Here is a 20,959-nt window from a genome sequence, read left to right on the forward strand (position 1 = left end):
GTCTTCCATGAATAAAATTCCATTCATAATAAAGTTTCTGCAAAACAGGGTGAGTTGCAATATCAGTTGAATGATTTAAAAATTAGCTACAGGGGTAAAGGACCACCATCTTTCTGAGGCAACAGTAGCTGTAAGACTCTGTCAAAAAATAAGTAATTTTAAAGTCTATAATTATGGTCTATAATTTGATTTACAATTACATTAATGAAGGTTACATGACAGATCAGGCATCTTATGTTGATCTGGCATTCTCTTGTTGAAGATTTTCATTAAATAATACTATACTACTAATATTATTAATAAAAATAACTATCATGGCTGACTTTTCAGTGTACTTCTACTAGACGAAAACACAACAATTTATACCAGATAATTATGGAAATATTATACACTACCAGTCAAAAGTTTTTGAACAGTAAGATTTTTTTTTATTAAAGCCTCTTCTGCTCACTAAGCCTGCATTTATTTGATCCAAAATATAGCAAAAACATTTTGTGAAATATTTTTACTATTTAAAATAACTGTTTTCTATTTGAATACATTTTAAAACGTAATTTATTCCTGTGATCAAAGCTAAATTTTCAGCATCATTACTCCAGTCTTCAGTGTCACATGATCCTTGATTCTTATATGCCGATTTGCTGTTTAAGAAACTCTTATTATTATTATTATTATTATTATTATTATCATTATCATTATCATCAATATTTAAAACAGCTGAGTACAGTTTCAGAATTCAGATCAGCATTTATCTGAAATAAAAAGCTTTTGTAACATTATATACCAATCAAAAGTTTGGAGTCAGTAGATTTTTTTTTAGGAAAGAAATTACAAAAATTAACACTTTTAGTTAGCAAGGATGCTTTAAATGAATCAAAAGTGATATAATGGTAAAGACATTTATAATACAAAAGATGAATGTTGTTCTTCTGAACTTTCTATTCATCAAAGAAACCTGAAAAAGTTCTACTAAATATTTGAGTAGTTATTAATTATTGTACAGACACAGCCCATGTAGTCATAAATTAGGTTATAAGAACTTTATGAAATCTCCCTATGACTAAATGGACTGTTTTCACTTTTAAAAATTATTTGCTTACACAAGACTAAGTGAGCTAACATAAAACTAATAGATAAAATATACCAACTACCAATACATAAATGTTTTTTGGTTACTTGTAAAGGTCATCCTAGTAGGTTCTGTGTCCAGAGACCACCAGTTAGCACCAACTGTCATTCTACAGACAACAGAAACAACACATATATGCACCTGACACAGCAGAAAACAACACTAAACACACAAAGCACTGCATCTGTCACTAGAGGCTGAAAACACACAGGACTGCAGTTTCACATACCTTGATTCTGCTTTTTGTTTCGTACACCGTCTCGATGCTATAGGTTGGTTAAAAAAAAAACCCTTTAAACTATTACCAATCAAATTAAAAGTACTAAGACCAATAAAAGTACCAAAATGTTCTAGGATATGTACTGTGGTAATTCGATCGCATTAGTATCACCGCATACCCATTGTAAATAACAATCATCTGATACCATTCCTGCACTGTGTTCTTTTGTCTAAAGGCCCATTTACACTATGGTAACTATGAGTGTCAAGAGTAGTTCAAACTACTACTACCTGTAGAGAGACTGATCAGGGCTGCGTTTCCCAAAAGCATCGTAAGCTTAAGTACATCGTAGACCCATTGAAACCAATGGAGCTACGATCAACTTAAGCTTACGATGCTTTTGGGAAACGCAGCCCAGAACGATTTCCTTTTTTACAGCTGAATCATATAAACATTGATAGCATTTAAAGTGGCAGTGTAAACAACAGCATAGACTGCACAGTTACTGTACAACTGAATGTGTTCTGCTAATTTGTGCTGTTTAAACCATGGAAAAAACATGTGGAAGGTGCTAAATCATAATATTTTTGACAACTAAAGTTAATAGGTGTTAAAGATACGTACAAGCAGTATAAATTAACATATTAGTCTAATATTTTACCTAACTGAATAGAAGTTATAAGAACAAACATGAATGTTAAGACTCTTACCCTGGAAATCCTGGTTCAGTTTGGCCAACCACAAACGCCTTTTGTTCCTCAGTTTTTTGTACTCTTCTCCTTAATTTGTTATAACTTTTGGCAGTCTATATGTTTTTCCCGGTCCAACCGATTAGTACAGCCCAAAACATTACAATAAATGATCATTTTAGCAGCAATAATCAGAAAAATATGCGAGTTCCGTTCAGTGGATGATGATGCATTGTGAAAACACTAACAGCCAATCAGAATCCATCACATATAAAGTGGCACTGGTCGTGTGTTGATGTGGATGCAAATAGATATTTTGTGCTTGGTTATATATATATATATATATATATATATATATATATATATATATATATATAGTAATATATACTTTAAATATTAGACTTTTTGTTTATCATTATCCATTAACTGGAAGCCAAGCAAATTTGATTTTCTGCCCTGAAGGAAACCATAATGGCAGAAGACAGAGCCATGGCTTTTTAATAAAAGCCATCAGGATGACAAAAACATTACGCTCATCAAATCTGAATCATCACAAAACCAGAGTGTGTTTTTAATTGTCAATGAGCTGCAGTATTTCCATGTGCGGACACGTTAGTAATGCACTCATAAAAGGGAATGTAACCACAGAGTCCATCTGAGCATGAAGGATATTATGAGAAAACGATCTTGCATTTTCTCATAATATCCTTCGTGCTCAGACGGAAAAAAAAAAAAAATGCTAATATGCACTGCAGTAGCGGATAGAACAGCTTTCAATTCAGGCTACATGCAAGAGGGGTTCAGTTAGGGCAGCTGGGAAAACATGGATGAACACCACAATATGACCAAGCAAAGAATGCAAAGCTCCCACACTAGAATGGGCCGTAAAACCCATCCAATAAAGCAGTTATTGGAAAAACACCTTGAGAAACACACAAAGCTCAAAATCATTCAAAGCTTAAGAGCAAACAGCTCTAAAATGCAAAGAAACCCATTTTCTTGTGGCACACATACAGCCACTGCAGCCCGACTGAGGATTTTCATGCAGTCATATTTTTATGATTAGGTAAATAATAATATAGTCCCTGGGAAGAAAAGCATTAAGGGTCTTGGATAGCTTTTCAATACTCAATCACCAAGGGACTGGGAGGATCTGCATAGCCTCAGTGTTGGACCATTACATTGGTTTGAGGGAGTTCACTATCCTGGCTATTGAGAACATAATGCTACACAGGTTTGAGGTGAACGGTTGAACAAAAGAAGACAGCAGAAACCTTGAGTTTCAGTCTGAAGCATTTAAAGGATTTGAGTAGAAAGCCTATGGCTACGGCATACGCCTCAGTTCTGTGGGTGTTTCTGCCGTGTCTGCTAACCATCAACTCTCTTCAGTGGGAGATTAGACACATAAGGCCTATTTTAACAAAAATGCAGTATGGTTTATGGCATTACAACACAATAGTGAGCATTATGAGCAAACAATTAAATGAGCTACTATGAATCACATTGCAACTGCTGACTGAATTGATCAAAAAAAGAATTCAAAGACAATTTACAGTATCTTACATTCTTTTATTATAACAATGACTTTCAAATTAACAATGATTTTCAAATGTCTACTATGTATGAATGCATTTATCTACGTACTGCACTGATTTGTTTTATTTTATTTTCAATTAAAATGGGCCAGTTTTAGGAATATCTGTATAAATTTCCATAAACGTGACAGAGAATAGCATTGTGGGTTCCTTAGCCATCATTGCTTAAGCTACACCACTCCCTCAGCATGAAGAAACTCGAACTTAACCCCTCATTTGATCATTCAGTTGCTCTTTTTCTTCTGTTCTGTAGTTAGTTGATCCTTCCTAATTGTTTATTCCTCTCCATCTTCTTCTGCCTGGTCTCCATCCATTAGTAGGGCGGCATACTTACTTGCAGAGCTGAATCGCTGTAGGGACAAAAATACATTTTATAAACTTAGCATTTGTGATGAGCAAGTCAGATTGGCAGGAAGAAAATAATCTTCTAATATTCCTCTCTGAGTTGGAAGTTCCTACACAACTGTGGGCTGAATATCTATACCGATTTGTAGGTTTCTACAATCAGTCATTTTCGAGATAGTAAATTAGATCTCTGTCTGCCCATTGAGGGATCAGGACCAAATGAAGTACTCACAGGAGGAGTGCTCTCTTCATATTTCTTTGGTTCTGAAGCTATTCTGGGATCTCGTTCCCGTCTGACCTCCTTCCTGGCAATTAAAAACCATGAACAGGTTTAGGAATAGGTAACTATATTATATTGAGATCACAAAACTTATGTCGATAGCGATGACAAGTTCTGGACATTGAGACTTTATGGATAACAGCCTATGAAGCAGCAGAAAAAACATGACAACTGCCAGCCACAGTGCATGTTGCGGAGTTTGCCTGTTCTAGTTGTCTGTGTGAATTAATGGTGTAGTTTCATCTACTACACAAACTCAAACACTCATGACGCTCACTGTGCTTTCTGCGTCTCAATATTTGAGGACATGTACATGTACTTCAGCCCCAGAGCTGCTCTGAGCTGCTTCATGATCTTTCTAGTTGTCAAATACAAACTCAAACTCAAAGACCTTTACAACAATCCACCGTTATTCATTTAACTTGAAGAAATGATGACAGAAATATATTACTATTGTGTAACAAAATGTACTCCACTCCTCAAATTAATATTTGTAAGGAATCATTCAACCAAGATATTTAACCAATGATATTGTGCAGCATCTTATTTGACAAAAGATGCAATGTTATAATAAATTAATTGGTATTTTTTAATTGAATTCATTTACATTTTAAAGACAGAATAAACTGTTAAAGTTCCTATAATTCATGTCATTAAACAAAACAAATACACTACCAGTCAAAAGTTTTTAGACAGTAAAATTTTAAAAAGTAGTATCTTCTGCTTATCAAGCCTGCCTTTTTTGATCCAAAAGACAGCAGAAGCAGTAATATTGTTAAATATTTTTACTATTTAAAATAACGTTATTTTATTTAAATATATTGAATGCATTTTATTGCTGTGATCAAAGCGAATTTTTCAGCATGATTACTCCAGTCTTCAGTGTCACATGATCCGTCAGAAATCATTCTAATATGCTGATTTGCTTTTCAAGAAACATTTTTTATTATTACCATTATTAATATTTAAAACAGTTGCATTTATCTGAAATACGCTTTTGTAACATTATAGAAATTAATATTTTTATTAGCAAGGATGCTTTAAATTGATGATAAATTATAGACATTTATAATTCTACAAAAGATTACCATTTCAGATAAAAGCCGTTCTTCTAAACTTTCTATTCGTCAAAGAAACTTGAAAAAGTTCTATACAGCTGTTTTCAATATAACAATAATAAAAAACAAATTTGAGCCAAAAATCAGAACATAGAAATAATTTCTGAAGGATCATGTGACTGGAGTAATGATGCAAAAAAATTTGCTTTGAAATCACAGGAATATATTACATTTTTAAATATATTCAAATAGAAAACTTTTATTGTAAATAGTAAAAGTTTATTGTTTTCCTGTGGATGAAATACAGAACAGAATACAGACAGAAAACACAAAAATTCTCACTGTTAAACCTAAAATATAAAATTTATGATGCCATAAATTTAAAGGTAGCTACTCTGTGAAGTTTAATTGTGAAGTAACAAGTTAGGGTTTACATTAATTCTCAAGATCTCACAAACATGTGGAAAGCATTTCCTTCCCGAGTAATGGCAAATATATATCGTTAAAAATATTCATTTTGTATGACATGCAAAAAAAAAGTGTAATAACATCTCATTTCTATCAGCATTTTTTTTGTTACAGCTTTTGCAATAAAATAAAATGCTAGCTGTATAGACAATTTTTAGTGTCAGTCCTATTCACTTTCAATATACAGAAAGTCTAACTTTTATTTTTTCCCATCTAACTATATTTCAGATTCTGATACTGCTTATCAATCAATGCTACCTCTATGGAGTTGTGTACATTTATACAGTACAAGTACGCTGCCTCACCTGTCTGCAGGTTCTCTACGCTTTTCTTTGTTTGGGCAGTCAACTCCTCGTCCCCGACCACCTCCTCTCCCAACTCCTCCTCCTCCTCCTCCTCCTCTTCCCTGAGGCACAACTTTATCCTTTCGAACGCCATCAACCCGGTTTTCATCTAGCAAAGAGTACAACAGACAAGTGAGAAAACTGAATATATTCATAAGACTTTATGGAACTTTGTGTTAACGTGGAGACTTTTACCTTTGCCCAATACTCTCTCTTCTGGTGACCTAGAGAACACAATAATGGAGAGAGACAAAACGCACACGAGTGTTACTTGTACTTTATCACTGTGTTCTATATTAGTATTTCCATAACTTCTAAGAGAAATCACACCTGCTAGGCTGAAGAGGGGTTTTGTTGCTAGGGGCAGCTGAGGGTGGTGCTTCCTTCTCATTAGCACTGCCCCCTGTGCTGCGTTTGGCCCAGGCGTTTTCTTTAGGGGGAGGAGCTGGCATTACTTTCAGTGGGAGTCCTCCCTGACTGGAAGAGGGTGGTGGACTTGCAGGAGAGATCGGTTCATCCTCTTGTCCACTGAAGACTTCATTCTCTGAATGTTCACTATCTTGACACCTAGATCCTAAACATCACCGACACACAAGTATTTATTAAAAACTTTAACTACTGGCAGGACCTTTTTCTAGGCATATTTGCTTGCTAAATGTTATATATATATTTTATATATATTTTGAATTAGCTTTTATTTGTACATTTTCAATTTTCATTTTATTTAAATGTTCAGCAATATCATGTGTTTTTAACATTTTAATTCTTTAAAATTTCTTTGAAACTTTAATTTATATGCATTTTGGTACTAAAGCAATTTTAGTACTTCAGCTTAAACAATTCAGCTTCCAAGGAAGCATTTCTAAGTTTTTCATTTGATATTCAGATTTTATTTTAGCTTAATTTTAATTAAAAATATTTTACTAGTTTTCGTTAACAACATTGCTTTAAACACTAAAGTAAAGCTTTCGTTAAAACACATGTATTACCTTTAGGTTGTGAGGATTCACTTCCTGTGCGTTGACGCTCTCTAGATGGCTCTTCATTCCTCCAACTCAAGTCTCTGAAGAAAAAAAAAGAGATTATTTCAACCAAAAATTCTCTAAACCACAAAGTCTCTTTCATCACAATTTAAGTTACATTTTCAGAGACTCCAGATGTTCCTAAACTGTATTCTACATCAAGATCCCTATAACTTTTAGCATATTTTCACACCACAGACCACCTTTGCCCCAAATAGACATGAGTGTGGTTCACTTGAGAGCACTAATGTTTTGAAAAGGCCTTTTACATCAACCCATCCATTCGCCCATTCTCACCGGTCTCGTGGTCGTCTCTCAGAAGGCCTGTTCTTATCCTCCTCCAACTGTTTCTGCAGTCGTTCTTGTTCTTTCTTCAGCCTCTCCTCCACCTCTCTCTCCTTGGCGGCCGTGTCCACAGGTTTGGCTGCCCCAAATATAGAGGAAGCCCTGCTAGCGTTAGCAGTGTTGCTCTGCGGGGACAAGCTCCCACTCTGTTCCTCCTCTTTTTGGATAGTCCGTGGCTTCAGGTTTAACTTGGGCCTCTGTAGAGGGCCTGTTACAAAAAATTACATACGATTAGAAACAACATTCCAACTTGTATCTTTGAGGCTTTTTTTTTTAATAAAGATTTCTGCATTAACATGGTCTCATGTACCTCTCTCCTCTCGTCCATCATCCCTCCTGTCCAAACGCTCTTCACGATCTCCATAGCGGTCTCCATCATCTCGCCTGAAGCCACTGCTGAATCCTCGACGTCCTCCACCACGTGAGTCAAATCCTAAGACAATCACAACCACAGCATTACTTACAAAGCAAAATACAATTAAAACAGTTTGTTACGGTAAAATGGTAATATAGGGAGTAGGGACCAATTTTCAGTATTAACTAACATTTTAGCATACCTATTATTAACATGTTGGCTGTTTATTAGTACTTATAAAGCACATATTCTCCATGACCATATACTACATCTCTAATCCCACCCAATACCTAAACTTAATGACCTTACTAACTATTAAGCAGCGAATTAAGAGTTTGAGGCAAAAGTTGTAGTTAATAGTTTGTTAATAGCAAGCACAAAACCTTAAAGAAGTTCACTTCCAGAACAAAAATTTAAGATAATGTACTCACCCCCTTGTCATCCAAGATGTTCATGTCTTTCTTTCTTCAGTCGTAAAGAAATTATGTTTTTTGAGGAAAACATTTCATGTTCATATGGTGCTCCGATTTTGCATTTAAATGCAGCTTCAAATGATCCTAAATGTGGTTGTAAACAATATCAGCTGAGGAAGGGGGTTCTTATCTAGCGAAATTATTATTATTTTTTTTTTAATTACAATTTATTTACTTTTTAACCATCTTGTCTTGCTCTGCCTGAATACCGGTTCAAGACAGTTAGGGTATGTTGAAAAACTCCCATCTCTTTTTCTCCCTCAACTTCAAAATCGCCCAACATCGCTGTTTTACTATTTTTTTTTTTTGTTTGATCTTCTTTGCGTGTTCACTTTGCAAACACTGGGTCAGTACTTCTGCAGCGATGTAGGATGATTTTTGAAGTTGAGGGAGAAAATAAGATGGGAGTTTTTCGATATACCCTAACTGCCTTGAACTGAAAAAACAGGCAGAGTAAGTATGAGGTTAAAAAGTAAATAAATTGTCATTAAAAACAAAAATTGATTGTTTCGCTAGATAAGACCCTTCTTCCTTGGCTGGGATTGTTTACAACTGCATTTGGGATCGTCTGAAGCTGCCTTTCATCTGCATTTTGGAAGTTCAAACTTGGGTCATAATAGAAAACCACTATATGTGACCCTGGACCACAAAACCAGTCTTAAGTCGCTGGGGTATATTTGTAGCAATAGCCAAAAATACATTGTATGAGTCAAAATTATTGATTTTTCTTTTATGCCAAAAATCATTAGGAAATTAAGTAAAGATCATGTTCCATGAAGATTTTTTGTAAAATTCCTACTATAAATATATCAAAATGTAATTTTTGATTAGTAATATGCATTGTTAAGAACTTAATTTGGACAACTTTAAAGGTGATTTTCTCAGTATTTAGATTTTTTTGCAACCTCAGATTCCAGATTTTCAAATAGATGTATCTCGGCCAAATATTGTCCTATCCTAACAAACCATACATCATTAGAAAGCTTATTTATTGAGCTTTCGTATTATGTATACATCTCAGTTTTGTAAAATTTAACCTTATGACTGGTTTTGTGGTCCAGGGTCACATATGGAGAAAAATACTGAAATGTTTTCCTCAAAACAACAATTTCTTTACGACTGAAGAAAGAAAGACATCTGTAAATTTTTGTTCTGTAAGTGAAAGTCTCTTTTAAAATAGTGTGACCGCATTTACATTCATTTTGGGTATCATTTGAGAAATTAAGCAATGTTTTGTGAGAAATCAATTGACAAAACACTACAAACCTCCACGATCATAGTCTCTGCTTCCTCGGTCATCGTAGCGATCTCTGCCACTGAACCTATCTCGACCGCTGTCATAACGATCATCACGTCTAGGAGCATCTCTGAATCGGTCTGACTCATAGCGATCACGTGACCCTGAAAAAAGATACCACAATGAGTTACACGAAGAACAAAAAAGTATGTTAAGAGATTTAGGACTTATGGGCCCGGTTTCACAGACTGGGCTTAGTTTAAGCCAGTACTAGGCCTTAGTTATGATATTTTATAAAAATGCATTAGAAGAAAACATGTGCATCTTGAGACAGAACAATGGCACTGACATATTTAAGAGTTATCTCAGAGCAAGATATTTTCAGTTGCAACAGCTCAAACATTCATTTTAGTCTGGGACTAGCCTTAAGCATTGTCTTTGAAACCAGGGGATGATGAAATCAAATAACCCTGACTGCCAAAAACAGCATCTCACAGTTTCTTAAAATTAGAGGTGCATGATTTGGTGGGAAAAAAATAAAATAAAAATGAAATTGCCACTGTGATATAAAAATGACAACAAAATGAAATCCATGTTGGCTGTCTGGCCAAAAATGTTTTTGCTAATCAATATGATTTATAAAATTGATTTATTGTGGATTACTGTATATTCTATTTTTTTTTTTTTCAAATAAATATGTCTGCTTAAAAGAATGAAGGACATTGTTGTTATAAAGAAAGTATACATGTACGGGTATATTTGTACCCAAAATTACATTGTATGGGACAAAATTATTGATTTTTCTTTTATGCCAAAAATCATTAGGATATTAAGTAATGATTATGTTCCATGAAGATATTTTGTAAATATCCTAGCGTAAATAAAACTTAATTTTTGATTAGTAGTATGCATTGGTAAGAACTTTTTTGGAGAAATTTAGAGGCAATTTTCTCAAAATTCAGATTTTTTTGCACCCTCAGATTACAGATTTTCAAATAGTTGTCTCTCTGCCAAATATTGTCATATCCTAACAAACCATACATCAATGGAAAACTCCTGCTTCTGAATAAATGAAATCTCAATTTAAAAAGAAATTACCCTTATGACTGGTTTTGTGGTCCAGGGTCACATTTAACCACTGGTGAAAAGAAAACCTAATCTTACGATATTTAGTCAACTTAAACTAGGCTAAAACAACTCAGATGACTAAAATATGTCTACAACTAAATGACATTTTCAATTTATAGTTTGCATCTATTTAACATACTGTCTCCAAATCCATCATCTTTGCGTGGTCCATCATCCTGGTCCCCGCTCGGCCGTGCTCTCCAATCAGAATCTGTCTTATCAGGGCCAAAGTCCATCATACGACCACGATCCCTGTCTCGTCCCATCATTGACCCACTATCCCTCTCTGGAAGAAATAGGAGAAAAAATTAATTTGAAAAAATAAAATATAGTAAAATAATAAATAATGCAAAGTAGTTTGTATATTGTCAATTCACCTTTGTCATTGGATTGATCTGCAATATCCACCCGGATCCGCCTGTTCCCAAGATTCTACGCAAATGTATTACAATGTTAACTCAAAATAGAAAACAAATGCAATGCACTAAAGTCAGTATTGGTATTTACTAACAACCCACCTCCTCATTTAGACTGAGAGCACGCAAGAGTGATTCAATATCGTCAAATTCTGCATAACCAAAGCCTTTAAGCCTCTCTGGGTTACTAGGCTCCCGTGGCAAGCGTACTGCACTGATCTGAGAATACAGATATAACACATCCGGTTACACACTTTCCTGCTAGGAAAGACTCAAAATGTAAGTTTATTATCTAAGCATGAAGATCCCACTGACCGCAAGGCCCCTGAAGAAGTCTTTGATGGATTCCTCGCTGACGTCATAGGGAAGGTTACCAAGGAAGGCGGTGTAGGGTGGGCTGCGTGGCAGCCGAGAGCGGTCAACGTTTGGCTCCCGTGCTGCACGAGGTGCAGTTGGCAGGATGGAGCGATCGATGGGAGGAGCTCGATACGTATCCTCCACAGTATGCCAGGAAGTTGAGACTAAAGAAAAAGAGAATGAAACTTGACCACCACTGAACGTGATTTCATTGCCTGAATACCAAAATGAATCGGTCTTACATTGTACCAACCCTAGCATTTTGCCGCCTTATGGGTGGAATACACTTGACTTTTGACAAGATTTTTGCATTGATTTACAGTCTGGAGGAGTCACAGAATATAGTCTATGATTGGCACAAGCACATTTTTAGCATTAGATTAGGGCTGCACAATTAATTGGAAAAAAAACTATGCTTGCAGCATCACAGTACATAAATGCTGCTCCAGATAAACTTTAACATGCATTTAGGAACACAACCAGTGTTGGGAAAAGTTACTTTTGAATGTAATGCATTACAACAGTGGTCCTCACAACATTTTAAGGAGAGCCGCACTTGTAGGATAACGTCAATAGAAGAGACACTTTTACCGCAAAGTATCAAAAGTTACATCCAGTCATTAAATAGCATTTCTGCTTATCTGTCATCCCTGAACATACAATATGCAATGCAATACAAAGGGGGTTACTTTTAAAATTACTTTTAAGTTATTAATTTAAAGTTATTTGCTTGTACATTAGCCCATCATGTATCTAACCATCCAAGAGCACATTCGGAGAAAGAGCTGGAAACATTGCCAAAACAACTCAGTGCAGTGCGTCAATCTCATGGACGTAAGGGCAGAGCAAGTTTAAATATTGTCTAGTCCATATTTCCATCTTGTAATATTTACAGATACTGTTCCATATGGCGATTTGTTTTAAGTGTAATGACCCAGTTTTGATTTAATAATCCAAACTTTGCCAAATTCCTTGACATTCAACGTTATACAGTAAATCCTGTTTTTATGACTGGATTCCTGGATTTGGATGAAGCCCTAATTATAATGGGTTCTATTGCTTTTTGTCGAGTTGCACAAATTAACTAATGACGTTACTTAGTTACTTTTTATGGAAAGTGATGTGTTATGTTACTTTTGTGTTACTTCTTAAATCTGGGCAAGGCTTGTTTGTTTTTAATATAAAAAGTTACATTTTTGCCAAATGTAAAAGTCCTTTCACATCTGTACAGTAGAGCACAGAAGAAAAACGTTCAACACTCAAAGACACTGGTTAATACAATGGGATTAAGTACATAAAGGATGTCTTAATTATTTAACATATTTAATTATTGCAGGTTTGCGTTGTATTCTGAGTTGCATTTCACTGTTTTTATTAATGAATTAATGCATGTTCACATTTATTCTAGAACTGAAGTAACATCTTCTCCCAACATTCTCATCAATCAATAAATGTGAAACAAAATGTAACTGGCACTAGATATTTGAAAAAGTAATTTTCTTGTAAATTAAAAAGTAATGCGTTACTTTATTAGTTACTTAAAAAAAAGTAAACTGATTATGTAACTCACGTTATTTGTAATGTGATCACTGAACGCTGCACCAACTATCGTGCATTATTTGTAATAAGAACCACTTGTCAAATGAGAAGCTTCAGGAGCTTTTTCCATCAAAAAAGTCTGATGATTTCATATTTGAAAAAAAAGAAAAGAAATGAAGCCTTCCATAAATATTAGTATCTTACATTTTACAGTTGTACAGTAAAAAATAATTTATATTTTTTCCCTTTTTTCTCCATTTTTTAATTTATTTTAGAGTGAATCATTATAAGTATTATTTATTTTTATTTTATTCAATAATTTATATTTTTAATGATAATAATAAAATCTAATAACCACATTGAGACAGGATCACAAAATTCTAGATAAACTCTGCATCCTTACAAACATGCACAGCATATCCAAAAATGTATTATTAATCATATTTTAAAATCACAAATTTATCAGAAAAAAAAAACTTTAATTTTTGCCCAAAATCATGCAGCCATACTTCAGATTATGATTCCATCCAGTCAGAGAACTGAAGTTTGATATTTTGAGTCGATCTCAGAACCCATATTGTTTGCATTTGTCATGAGTCTCTTAGCAATGTTCAGTTTTTAAAAATCATGTAATGCATTCCATCCTTTACTCACCATCTCCATCCAAGTCATCGGTTTCATCTGCCCAGCTAGTGGTCTTTGCACTGGGGTAACTGGGGGGTGCGTTGCCACCTTTATCATCGGCAAGAAAGTCATTCAGGGTCAGGGTCTTGCCCTTCTTCTTATTCTTCTTAGCTGAAGAAAGAAAAACAGCCAAAAACGTTCTCATTATCTCAATTTCTTTATTAATAAATATGATGAACCAAACGGGTGACCGAATGCTACCAACATTCTTCAAAATATCCTCTTTTGTGTTCAACAAATAAAATCATGCAGGTTTAAAACAACTTTAGGATGAGTAAACAATGACAGAATTTAAACTTTCATGAACTATACTTTAAATGGACAAAATGATTGAACTAGTCCATCATACTTCGAAACAGGGAATTTTTTTTATTTCACCAGAAGATTGGGTCAGAGACAGAGTTGTGATATTTTAATTAAGAATTACAAGGTCAAAAAAAAAAAAAAAAAAAAACATATGCATGGATGAAATGTTTAAAATATGATTAATAAAATGCATTTGGAAAAAAAAATAATTTCATGCCTCCGTTAAAATTTAGAAAAAGAAGTATGTTTTAACGTTCCCACCCTAGCTGGGCCACATGGTGACAGAGATAACAGACAAAGCATGACTATGCAAAAAAACAGATAGGCTTATTATCTCAGTATTTGTTTATTCACTACTCTTATACAGGATTTCCAGGTAAAACCTCTTAACACCCTTCATTAAATTGGACAAAACCCAGAACAGACTCTAATAGCTTTCACACCAGTGAGCAATGTCACACCTTGTGCTAAAGATGTCTTGACAACACTATGCAATGTGGAAAAAAACGCGACATTGCACACTCACATTATGTTTGTTTACTTGTATATGCACTAGCTGGACCGGCCTGAAAAAGCTCAGAAGCACCACTGGTGTCAAAAGTTACTATTGATTTAAAATGTCATTTTGATATAACATTAACAGTTTAGATAATTCAGTCTTTCCCCATTTGAACAGTTAAGAGTTGTACTTGCATAAGTTTTGTACGTCATCTGGCTGGTTGTACACGCTTTGGAAACACTAACTTACTGAGGTATTTTAGTGGATGCTTACACTACTGCTCTAAATTGTTTTAACGAGTATATTTTGATATAGCATAATGAAAGATGTTTTCACTCGATTTTAATCGAATGAATTAGTTAATTATTCAATGGCGTGACATAAAAGACACCTATAGGCGTAATGACGTAACTGCACCGAATGAATGCGTGAACAAATCTTTTTGGTGAACACTTAAAACACTAAAACGAATCTCAATCACCAACTCAATCGCCGTCCTTTTAAAAAAGACGAGAAAACGTCTATTTTAGCTCTATGTCCACGCTCCCCGCACGTGGTGACCTCTCCGGTCCCTCCTCTGGATCGTACTGCGCATGCGCGCCAAGCACGGGTTATTAGCACCATCCAGAACTTCAATCACTTCATTTACCATAATATTAAAACGTGTTGTACATTAACCTTATGAACTACTAGATACATTTAAACACCCTAACATCCGTTCCCGTCCTAAAACTCCAGAGGAGAACAAGACAGGCGAGACATGATTTGGCCGCTAGCAAACTGGCTAATTCATTTGAGCATAAGGCTTCCCCAATACAACTAATCCTTCATGCTTTCAGTGAATTTTCCCTGTATATTTAGCTGTTCGGTTTTTTAAAAGCACACAGTGAATGCCGTAAACATTACGTTTGAACCCAAAAGTGTTCTACAAACTTGTGTAGAGCTGTTTCGCAAAGAAGCCTACAAATGAAGGCAGAACGCGAGAGCGCATTATTCTCACCTGACGCCGCCATGTTGGAGAGTGTTCTGGTGAAAGAGTCCCGGATGAAGGCGTCAGGGATTTGTCACGGGGGCATGCAGGCATCACACCCTCACTCACAAGCACACGAGAACATGTTTTAGTAGTTGCACTTTGTGAGGATGTGAAAGCTGGTAGTATTCATTTTTTTGGAAACAGAAAGCAACAACCAAACTGGAAAACAATCGTCGAGATGATGGCATAATTATTTTATACAATTTTATTCAACTTACCTTTCTGTTTATCTTAGTAATGTTTTTATAATCATACTAAAAAATAATAATAATAATGGAAAGCATCATAGAAATTCTAATGGTTTCCACTACAAATACCATTACGAACTATTAACTTTTAACCATTAAAGCCATTACAAATGTTTCTGTAGTGTGTTTTGGCACATATGGGATGAAATTGAGATGAAATTGTAAGCTGAATTAAACTGATGTATGGATTTTGTTTGGATAAAACAATATTTGGCCGAGATAAAGCTGTCTGAATATCAGAAATTTGAGGGTGCAAAAAAATCTAAATATTGAGAAATCCCATTTAATATATCCCATTTAAAGTTGTCCAAATTAAGTTAATAGGAATGCATACGTTTTTATATATTTATGGTAGGAAATGTACAAAATATCTTCATGGAACATGATCTTTACTTAATATCCTAATGATTTTTGGCATAAAAAGAAAAATTTATCATTTTGACCCATACAATGTGTTTGTGGCCTTTGCTACAAACATTCCCCTTGCCACTTAAGACTGGTTTTGTGGTCCAGGGTCACATATTCCATTAGGATTTAGCGGTTTTAACAAGCCATCGGGTGGCCAATTCCCATCAGAAACCCACAGGGTTTACATTAAATCATAGTTTCCATTAAAACCAATACAAGTTCAATTATAACCAACAAAACCATTACAGAATATTTTTATTATTTTGACAGGGTTCATGCAGTGTTTTATGCATGTCTTGCGTATTATAAGATATACTGTACAGAGTAGGCAAATTTCAACTGTGTGTTGGAAATGGGCCTTGAGGTCATTACTAGTCGTTATCCTGGTCATTAGTAGTGCTGTGCTAAAAACTCTCTTTGCATGTCTCTATATCCATTTTTATTTCTACACAGTGGATACATCTTTGAAAGACCAGGTCGCCCTTCTTATAAAAGGTGAGAAAAACGATGGGTTAATTTTGGTAATATTTCTGGTAATATTATTTTTATTTCTACTTTTTAGATGAGTATTGAGCAATCATTGCTCTTTGTTTGTACATTCTTGTCATAGTGATACAGAGGCATGTGGTTTGTACCATGACACTACAAACACCTTTCATCCATTGGCGTGATTAATAACAGAAAAGACATTACAAGGCAGATAATGCAAAGTATTTATTTAATCATTTACATAATACAGATTACAAGCAGGAGCCAAATTATATGATCAAGTTAAGCTGATAATATGATTTTGTATGCTTTGAAAGGTCCATAAAATACATTTTAAAGTACACATAAACACATAAATAAATCATTAGTTAGAAGAAGGAGAATTTAGACTTTCATTACACATACATTTTGAAGAATTGAATTTAAAATGAATTAATTATTTGCTGATTTAAAGAAAAAAATTGTTGTATAACCTCTATTTGATGCATGAAATTGTTACACAGAATCTATAAACAAACTGAAAACATACAGTCCAAGTGAGCCATTCAGAAGATTGCGCCAACCAAGAGTTATCCACTAAACCCCTGCAGAGACACAAAATAAACAGAGTTGAAGACTTCTAGACTGGAAAAATGCAGAATTTTTAATCATGTTTGGTTTGTGTTTAAAAATTATGTAGACTTGTTTGTGTGTGTATTTGGACTTACTGCATATCCTTATATCCGAGCAGCAGTTTATGAAGCAGAGAGGATTGCAGTTGCAGCGGTTGCGGAGGTCAAAATTCTCACCACATCTGCCTACACAAGAGGTTGAGGCTAGAACAAAAAAAAGTTTTCAAGCATTATACATTATATAAGCATTATATGTGCTGCTTTTAATGTATGGACAAAACAAATACAATGGAAGGCAGTGGTAACCAAAACTATTTAGGTATCAACATTCTATAAATATATATTTTCTTACAGAAAAAAGTAAATGCAATCGGGTTTGGAACAACATTAATGAGTAAGTGAAGACGGAATTTTTATTTTTGGGTGGACTATCCCTTTCAGGATATATGTATAAGTGTGTACAGTATGAAAAAGAGTTACCGAAATTGGCTACAACAGTAGTAGTTGCTGGTTTTAAGGTAGTAGCAGGTTTTGGGATGGTAGTAGTTGCTGGTTTTAAGGTAGTAGTTGCTGGTTTTACAGTAGTAGCAGGTTTTGGAATGGTAGTAGTTGCTGGTTTTACGATAGTAGTTGCTGGTTTTAAGGTAGTAGTTGCTGGTTTTACGGTAGTAGCAGGTTTTGGAATGGTAGTAGTTGCTGGTTTTACAATAGTAGTTGCTGGTTTTAAGGTAGTAGCAGGTTTTGTAGTTGCTGGTTTTAAGGTAGTTGCAGGTGAGGCTGTCGAACCAGACTGGCATGTAGTTGTAGGGTTGTAGGTGACAAAACCCGGCAAGTTCTGGCCAATGTTGTTGGTGATCCAAGTCTGATACTGTGACACACGGGCGTAAACACCAGGTGCTTTAGGATCGGCACAGCCATAACCCCAGCTGGTGATACCAGACTGAATCCACACCGAACACTGCTTGATCACCATTGGACCACCAGAGTCCCCCTACAGAAAAACAGAGAGGAAAAGTTTTAGTTTTTTGAGACATCAAACATGGCCTGAATGTAAATGGAGAATCAAGTACATATATATACTGTTGAAGTCAAAGGTTTACATACACCTGGCAGAATCTGCTAAATGTTATTATTTACTAAAATAAGATGGATCATTAGTACTGACCCGAATAAGATATTTCACATAAAAGATGTTTACATATAGTCCACAATAAAAAATAATTGACAAATTTATAAAAACGACCCCATTCAAAAGTTTACATACACTTAATTCTTAATACTGTGTTGTTACCTGAATGACCCACATCTGTGTTTTATTTTTTGTTTGGTGATAGTTGTTCATGAGTCCCTTCTTTGTCCTGAACAATTAAAACTTTCCGCAGTTCTTCAAAAAAATTCTTCAGGTCCCACAAATTCTTTGGTTTTTCAGCATTTTTGTGTATTTGAACCCTTTCCAACAATGAATGTATGATTTTGAGATGCATCTTTTCACATTTAGCACAACTGAGGGGCTCATATGCAGCTATTACAGAAGGTTCAAAAACCTTTGAACAGATTGAAGGTATGTACATTTTTCTTATTTTGCCTAAATATCTTTTTTTTTTTCATTTAGTACTGCCCTTCAGAAGCTACAGAAGATACTTACATGTTTCCCAGAAGACAAAATAAGTACATACACAAAATAAATACACAAAAATGCTTTGTGGGACCTGAAGGATTTGTCTGAAGAACAGCGAGCAGTTTAACTGTTCAGGACAAAGAAGAGACTTATGAACAATTATCACTAAACTAAAAACCCAGCTGTGGATCATTCAGGTAACAACACAGTATTGGGAATCAAGTGTATGTAAACTTTTAAAGGGGGTCATTTTTATAAATACAACTATTATTGTTTTTGTGGACTATATGTAAATGTATTTTATGTGAAATATCTTCAGGTCAGTTCTAAAAAAAAAAAAAACATGCATTTTGTATGATCCCTCTTATTTTGGTAAAATAATCAACATTTTGCAGATTTTGCAAGGTGTATGTAAACTATTGACTTGAACTGTACATATTTGTGTGTTAAGATATAAACCCAGTGGACTTTAAGATATGCAGCATGTTTTGATGTGCACATGTGGTTGTTGTACCTGGCAGGTGTCTTTGCCTCCCTCTATTAAACCAGCACACATCATGTTGTTGGTAACAGATCCAGAACCCAGAAGAGTATTACACTGATCATTAGCCACCACTGGAACCGTAGTCTCTTGCAGGATCCCAGGAGAAGGTAAACTCACTGAAAAAAACAAACAAACAAACACACACAACCATTAATTAGTGAAGTTAGGAGTGAATGCATACGTGAATTCATGAGTTTTTTTTTTTGCATGTGTTTGTACCTCCAGACTGAATATCTCCCCAGCCTGTGATCCAGCTGCTGGTGCCAGCAGGGAAGACGCTGCCCTGGGCCGCCAGACACACGGGTCTAATGTAGTTAGTGAAAGTGACTGGGGCAGACAGCCGGAGCACTGCAATGTCGTTGTTATTTGTGTTGCTGTCGTAGGCAAGGTGTTTGATGATTTTAGTGACATTTCTGCTGACTTCATGGCTATTGATTCCTTGCTGTATCCTCCTTCCCAAATACACACGCAAACTGGGTGCAGTGACACTAAATACATACAGAAAAAATGAGAAAATGTACCAATCAAAACAAAACAGATGTGTATGTGTGTTTAGGTGAATCTTACCCAGGTAAACAGTGAGCTGCGGTCAGCACCCACTCACTGCTGATGAGGGAGCCTCCGCAAAAATGACCTCCATAGTTGGTGCTGTGCAGACTGACCTGCCACGGCCATGAACCCTCAGCGGCATCCACACCACCCACAATACGGGAGTTTAGAGGGGCCTGTCCACAAACTATGAGAAAAACAGAGTGATTGTTCACATGTGCAATTCTATAAAACTATGCGAAGAACATATGAAGAACAAACTCTTACCGTTCAGCTGAGATAGTGAACCTGTAGTGAAAGAGGCAGAGCATTAAATAGGAAAGATTTCATGGACATGCAGCTATGTGTGTCATCCTCAAACTATATCCCACATGAACCATTAAGTTTCTACCTTAGGCAAGTAGAAGTCATTACCTTGAACACATAAGAGCAGGGCCAAACTGACACACGTTAGCTTCCACATCTTCACGATCCGCCTCTTCTCTTGTAGAATGGAAGATAAATTTGGTTCTCCTTGCTTTTACAAACCCTTTATATATTCACGTCTCCAATCTCTGCTTTCAATGTGTCTAATCACTTTAATGTTGCACTAATCCATTTTTAATATCATATCTCTTCCTCGCCCTGTTTTCATAATGCAGACCTGTTAAACATGCATTCTAGAGCTAAATTTACATCTTAACATCTTAAATCCAAGCTTTTATTCCAGACATTTTATTAATCTCTAAAAATCGAGCAGGATGTTCATGTTATGTAATAATTTATGTTACAACAATTTACCGTTTGTGTACTGTACAACAAGCTAAAGATTATATAATTATAATAAATTATATATTTTTTAAAGAACACCCATTCAACATTATATCTTACATAATACTTTACATAGCTTATTATTAAAATCCGCTAGATAGATAGATGCATAGAGAAGAAGAACGAGAACAGAAGAGAGAGATTCAAATAAATGTCATGT

General features: G+C 35.1%; 2 protein-coding genes across 3 annotated transcripts; both read right to left on the reverse strand.

Moving 5' to 3' along the window:
• Positions 1-3,586: 3,586 nt before the first annotated feature.
• On the reverse strand, positions 3,587-15,508 carry eif4bb (eukaryotic translation initiation factor 4Bb). 2 transcript variants are annotated; one of them, XM_073851582.1, is made up of 15 exons: positions 15,490-15,508; positions 13,655-13,795; positions 11,420-11,625; positions 11,207-11,323; positions 11,066-11,120; positions 10,828-10,974; positions 9,590-9,724; positions 7,806-7,928; positions 7,448-7,703; positions 7,118-7,191; positions 6,459-6,702; positions 6,324-6,352; positions 6,090-6,237; positions 4,211-4,283; positions 3,587-3,983 (listed from the first exon to the last, which is right to left on the reverse strand). In XM_073851582.1, exons 1-15 carry the CDS (start codon positions 15,500-15,502, stop codon positions 3,909-3,911), a joined length of 1,836 nt encoding a protein of 611 aa, XP_073707683.1. In that variant the 5' UTR covers positions 15,503-15,508; the 3' UTR covers positions 3,587-3,908. The 2 variants fall into 2 exon arrangements, with proteins under 2 accessions (XP_073707683.1, XP_073707684.1); XM_073851583.1 differs by lacking the exon at positions 4,211-4,283.
• A 1,735-nt stretch (positions 15,509-17,243) lies between these two features.
• On the reverse strand, positions 17,244-20,452 carry LOC141347559 (serine protease 27-like). The gene is made up of 8 exons (XM_073852557.1): positions 20,404-20,452; positions 20,257-20,277; positions 20,008-20,176; positions 19,660-19,928; positions 19,411-19,556; positions 18,061-18,269; positions 17,375-17,487; positions 17,244-17,251 (listed from the first exon to the last, which is right to left on the reverse strand). Exons 1-8 carry the CDS (start codon positions 20,450-20,452, stop codon positions 17,244-17,246), a joined length of 984 nt encoding a protein of 327 aa, XP_073708658.1.
• Positions 20,453-20,959: the final 507 nt, after the last annotated feature.

This window comes from Garra rufa, chromosome 12, assembly GCF_049309525.1.
Source record: "Garra rufa chromosome 12, GarRuf1.0, whole genome shotgun sequence".
NCBI classification, from domain to species: Eukaryota; Metazoa; Chordata; class Actinopteri; order Cypriniformes; family Cyprinidae; genus Garra; species Garra rufa.

Excerpts from the sequence above, each read along its gene's own strand:
- LOC141347559 (XM_073852557.1), bottom strand. The coding sequence starts at position 20,452 with ATGTGGAAGCTAACGTGTGTCAGTTTGGCCCTGCTCTTATGTGTTCAA. Across the intron at positions 20,177-20,256 it reads TTCACTATCTCAGCTGAACG|TTTGTGGACAGGCCCCTCTA; the intron begins GTAAGAGTTTGT and ends TTTTTCTCATAG. Across the intron at positions 17,488-18,060 it reads ACTACATGCCAGTCTGGTTC|TCTAGCCTCAACCTCTTGTG; the intron begins GACAGCCTCACC and ends ACTTTTTTTTGT.
- eif4bb (XM_073851582.1), bottom strand. Across the intron at positions 6,353-6,458 it reads ACCCCTCTTCAGCCTAGCAG|GTCACCAGAAGAGAGAGTAT; the intron begins GTGTGATTTCTC and ends TGTGTTCTCTAG. Across the intron at positions 4,284-6,089 it reads CGTAGAGAACCTGCAGACAG|GAAGGAGGTCAGACGGGAAC; the intron begins GTGAGGCAGCGT and ends TTTAATTGCCAG.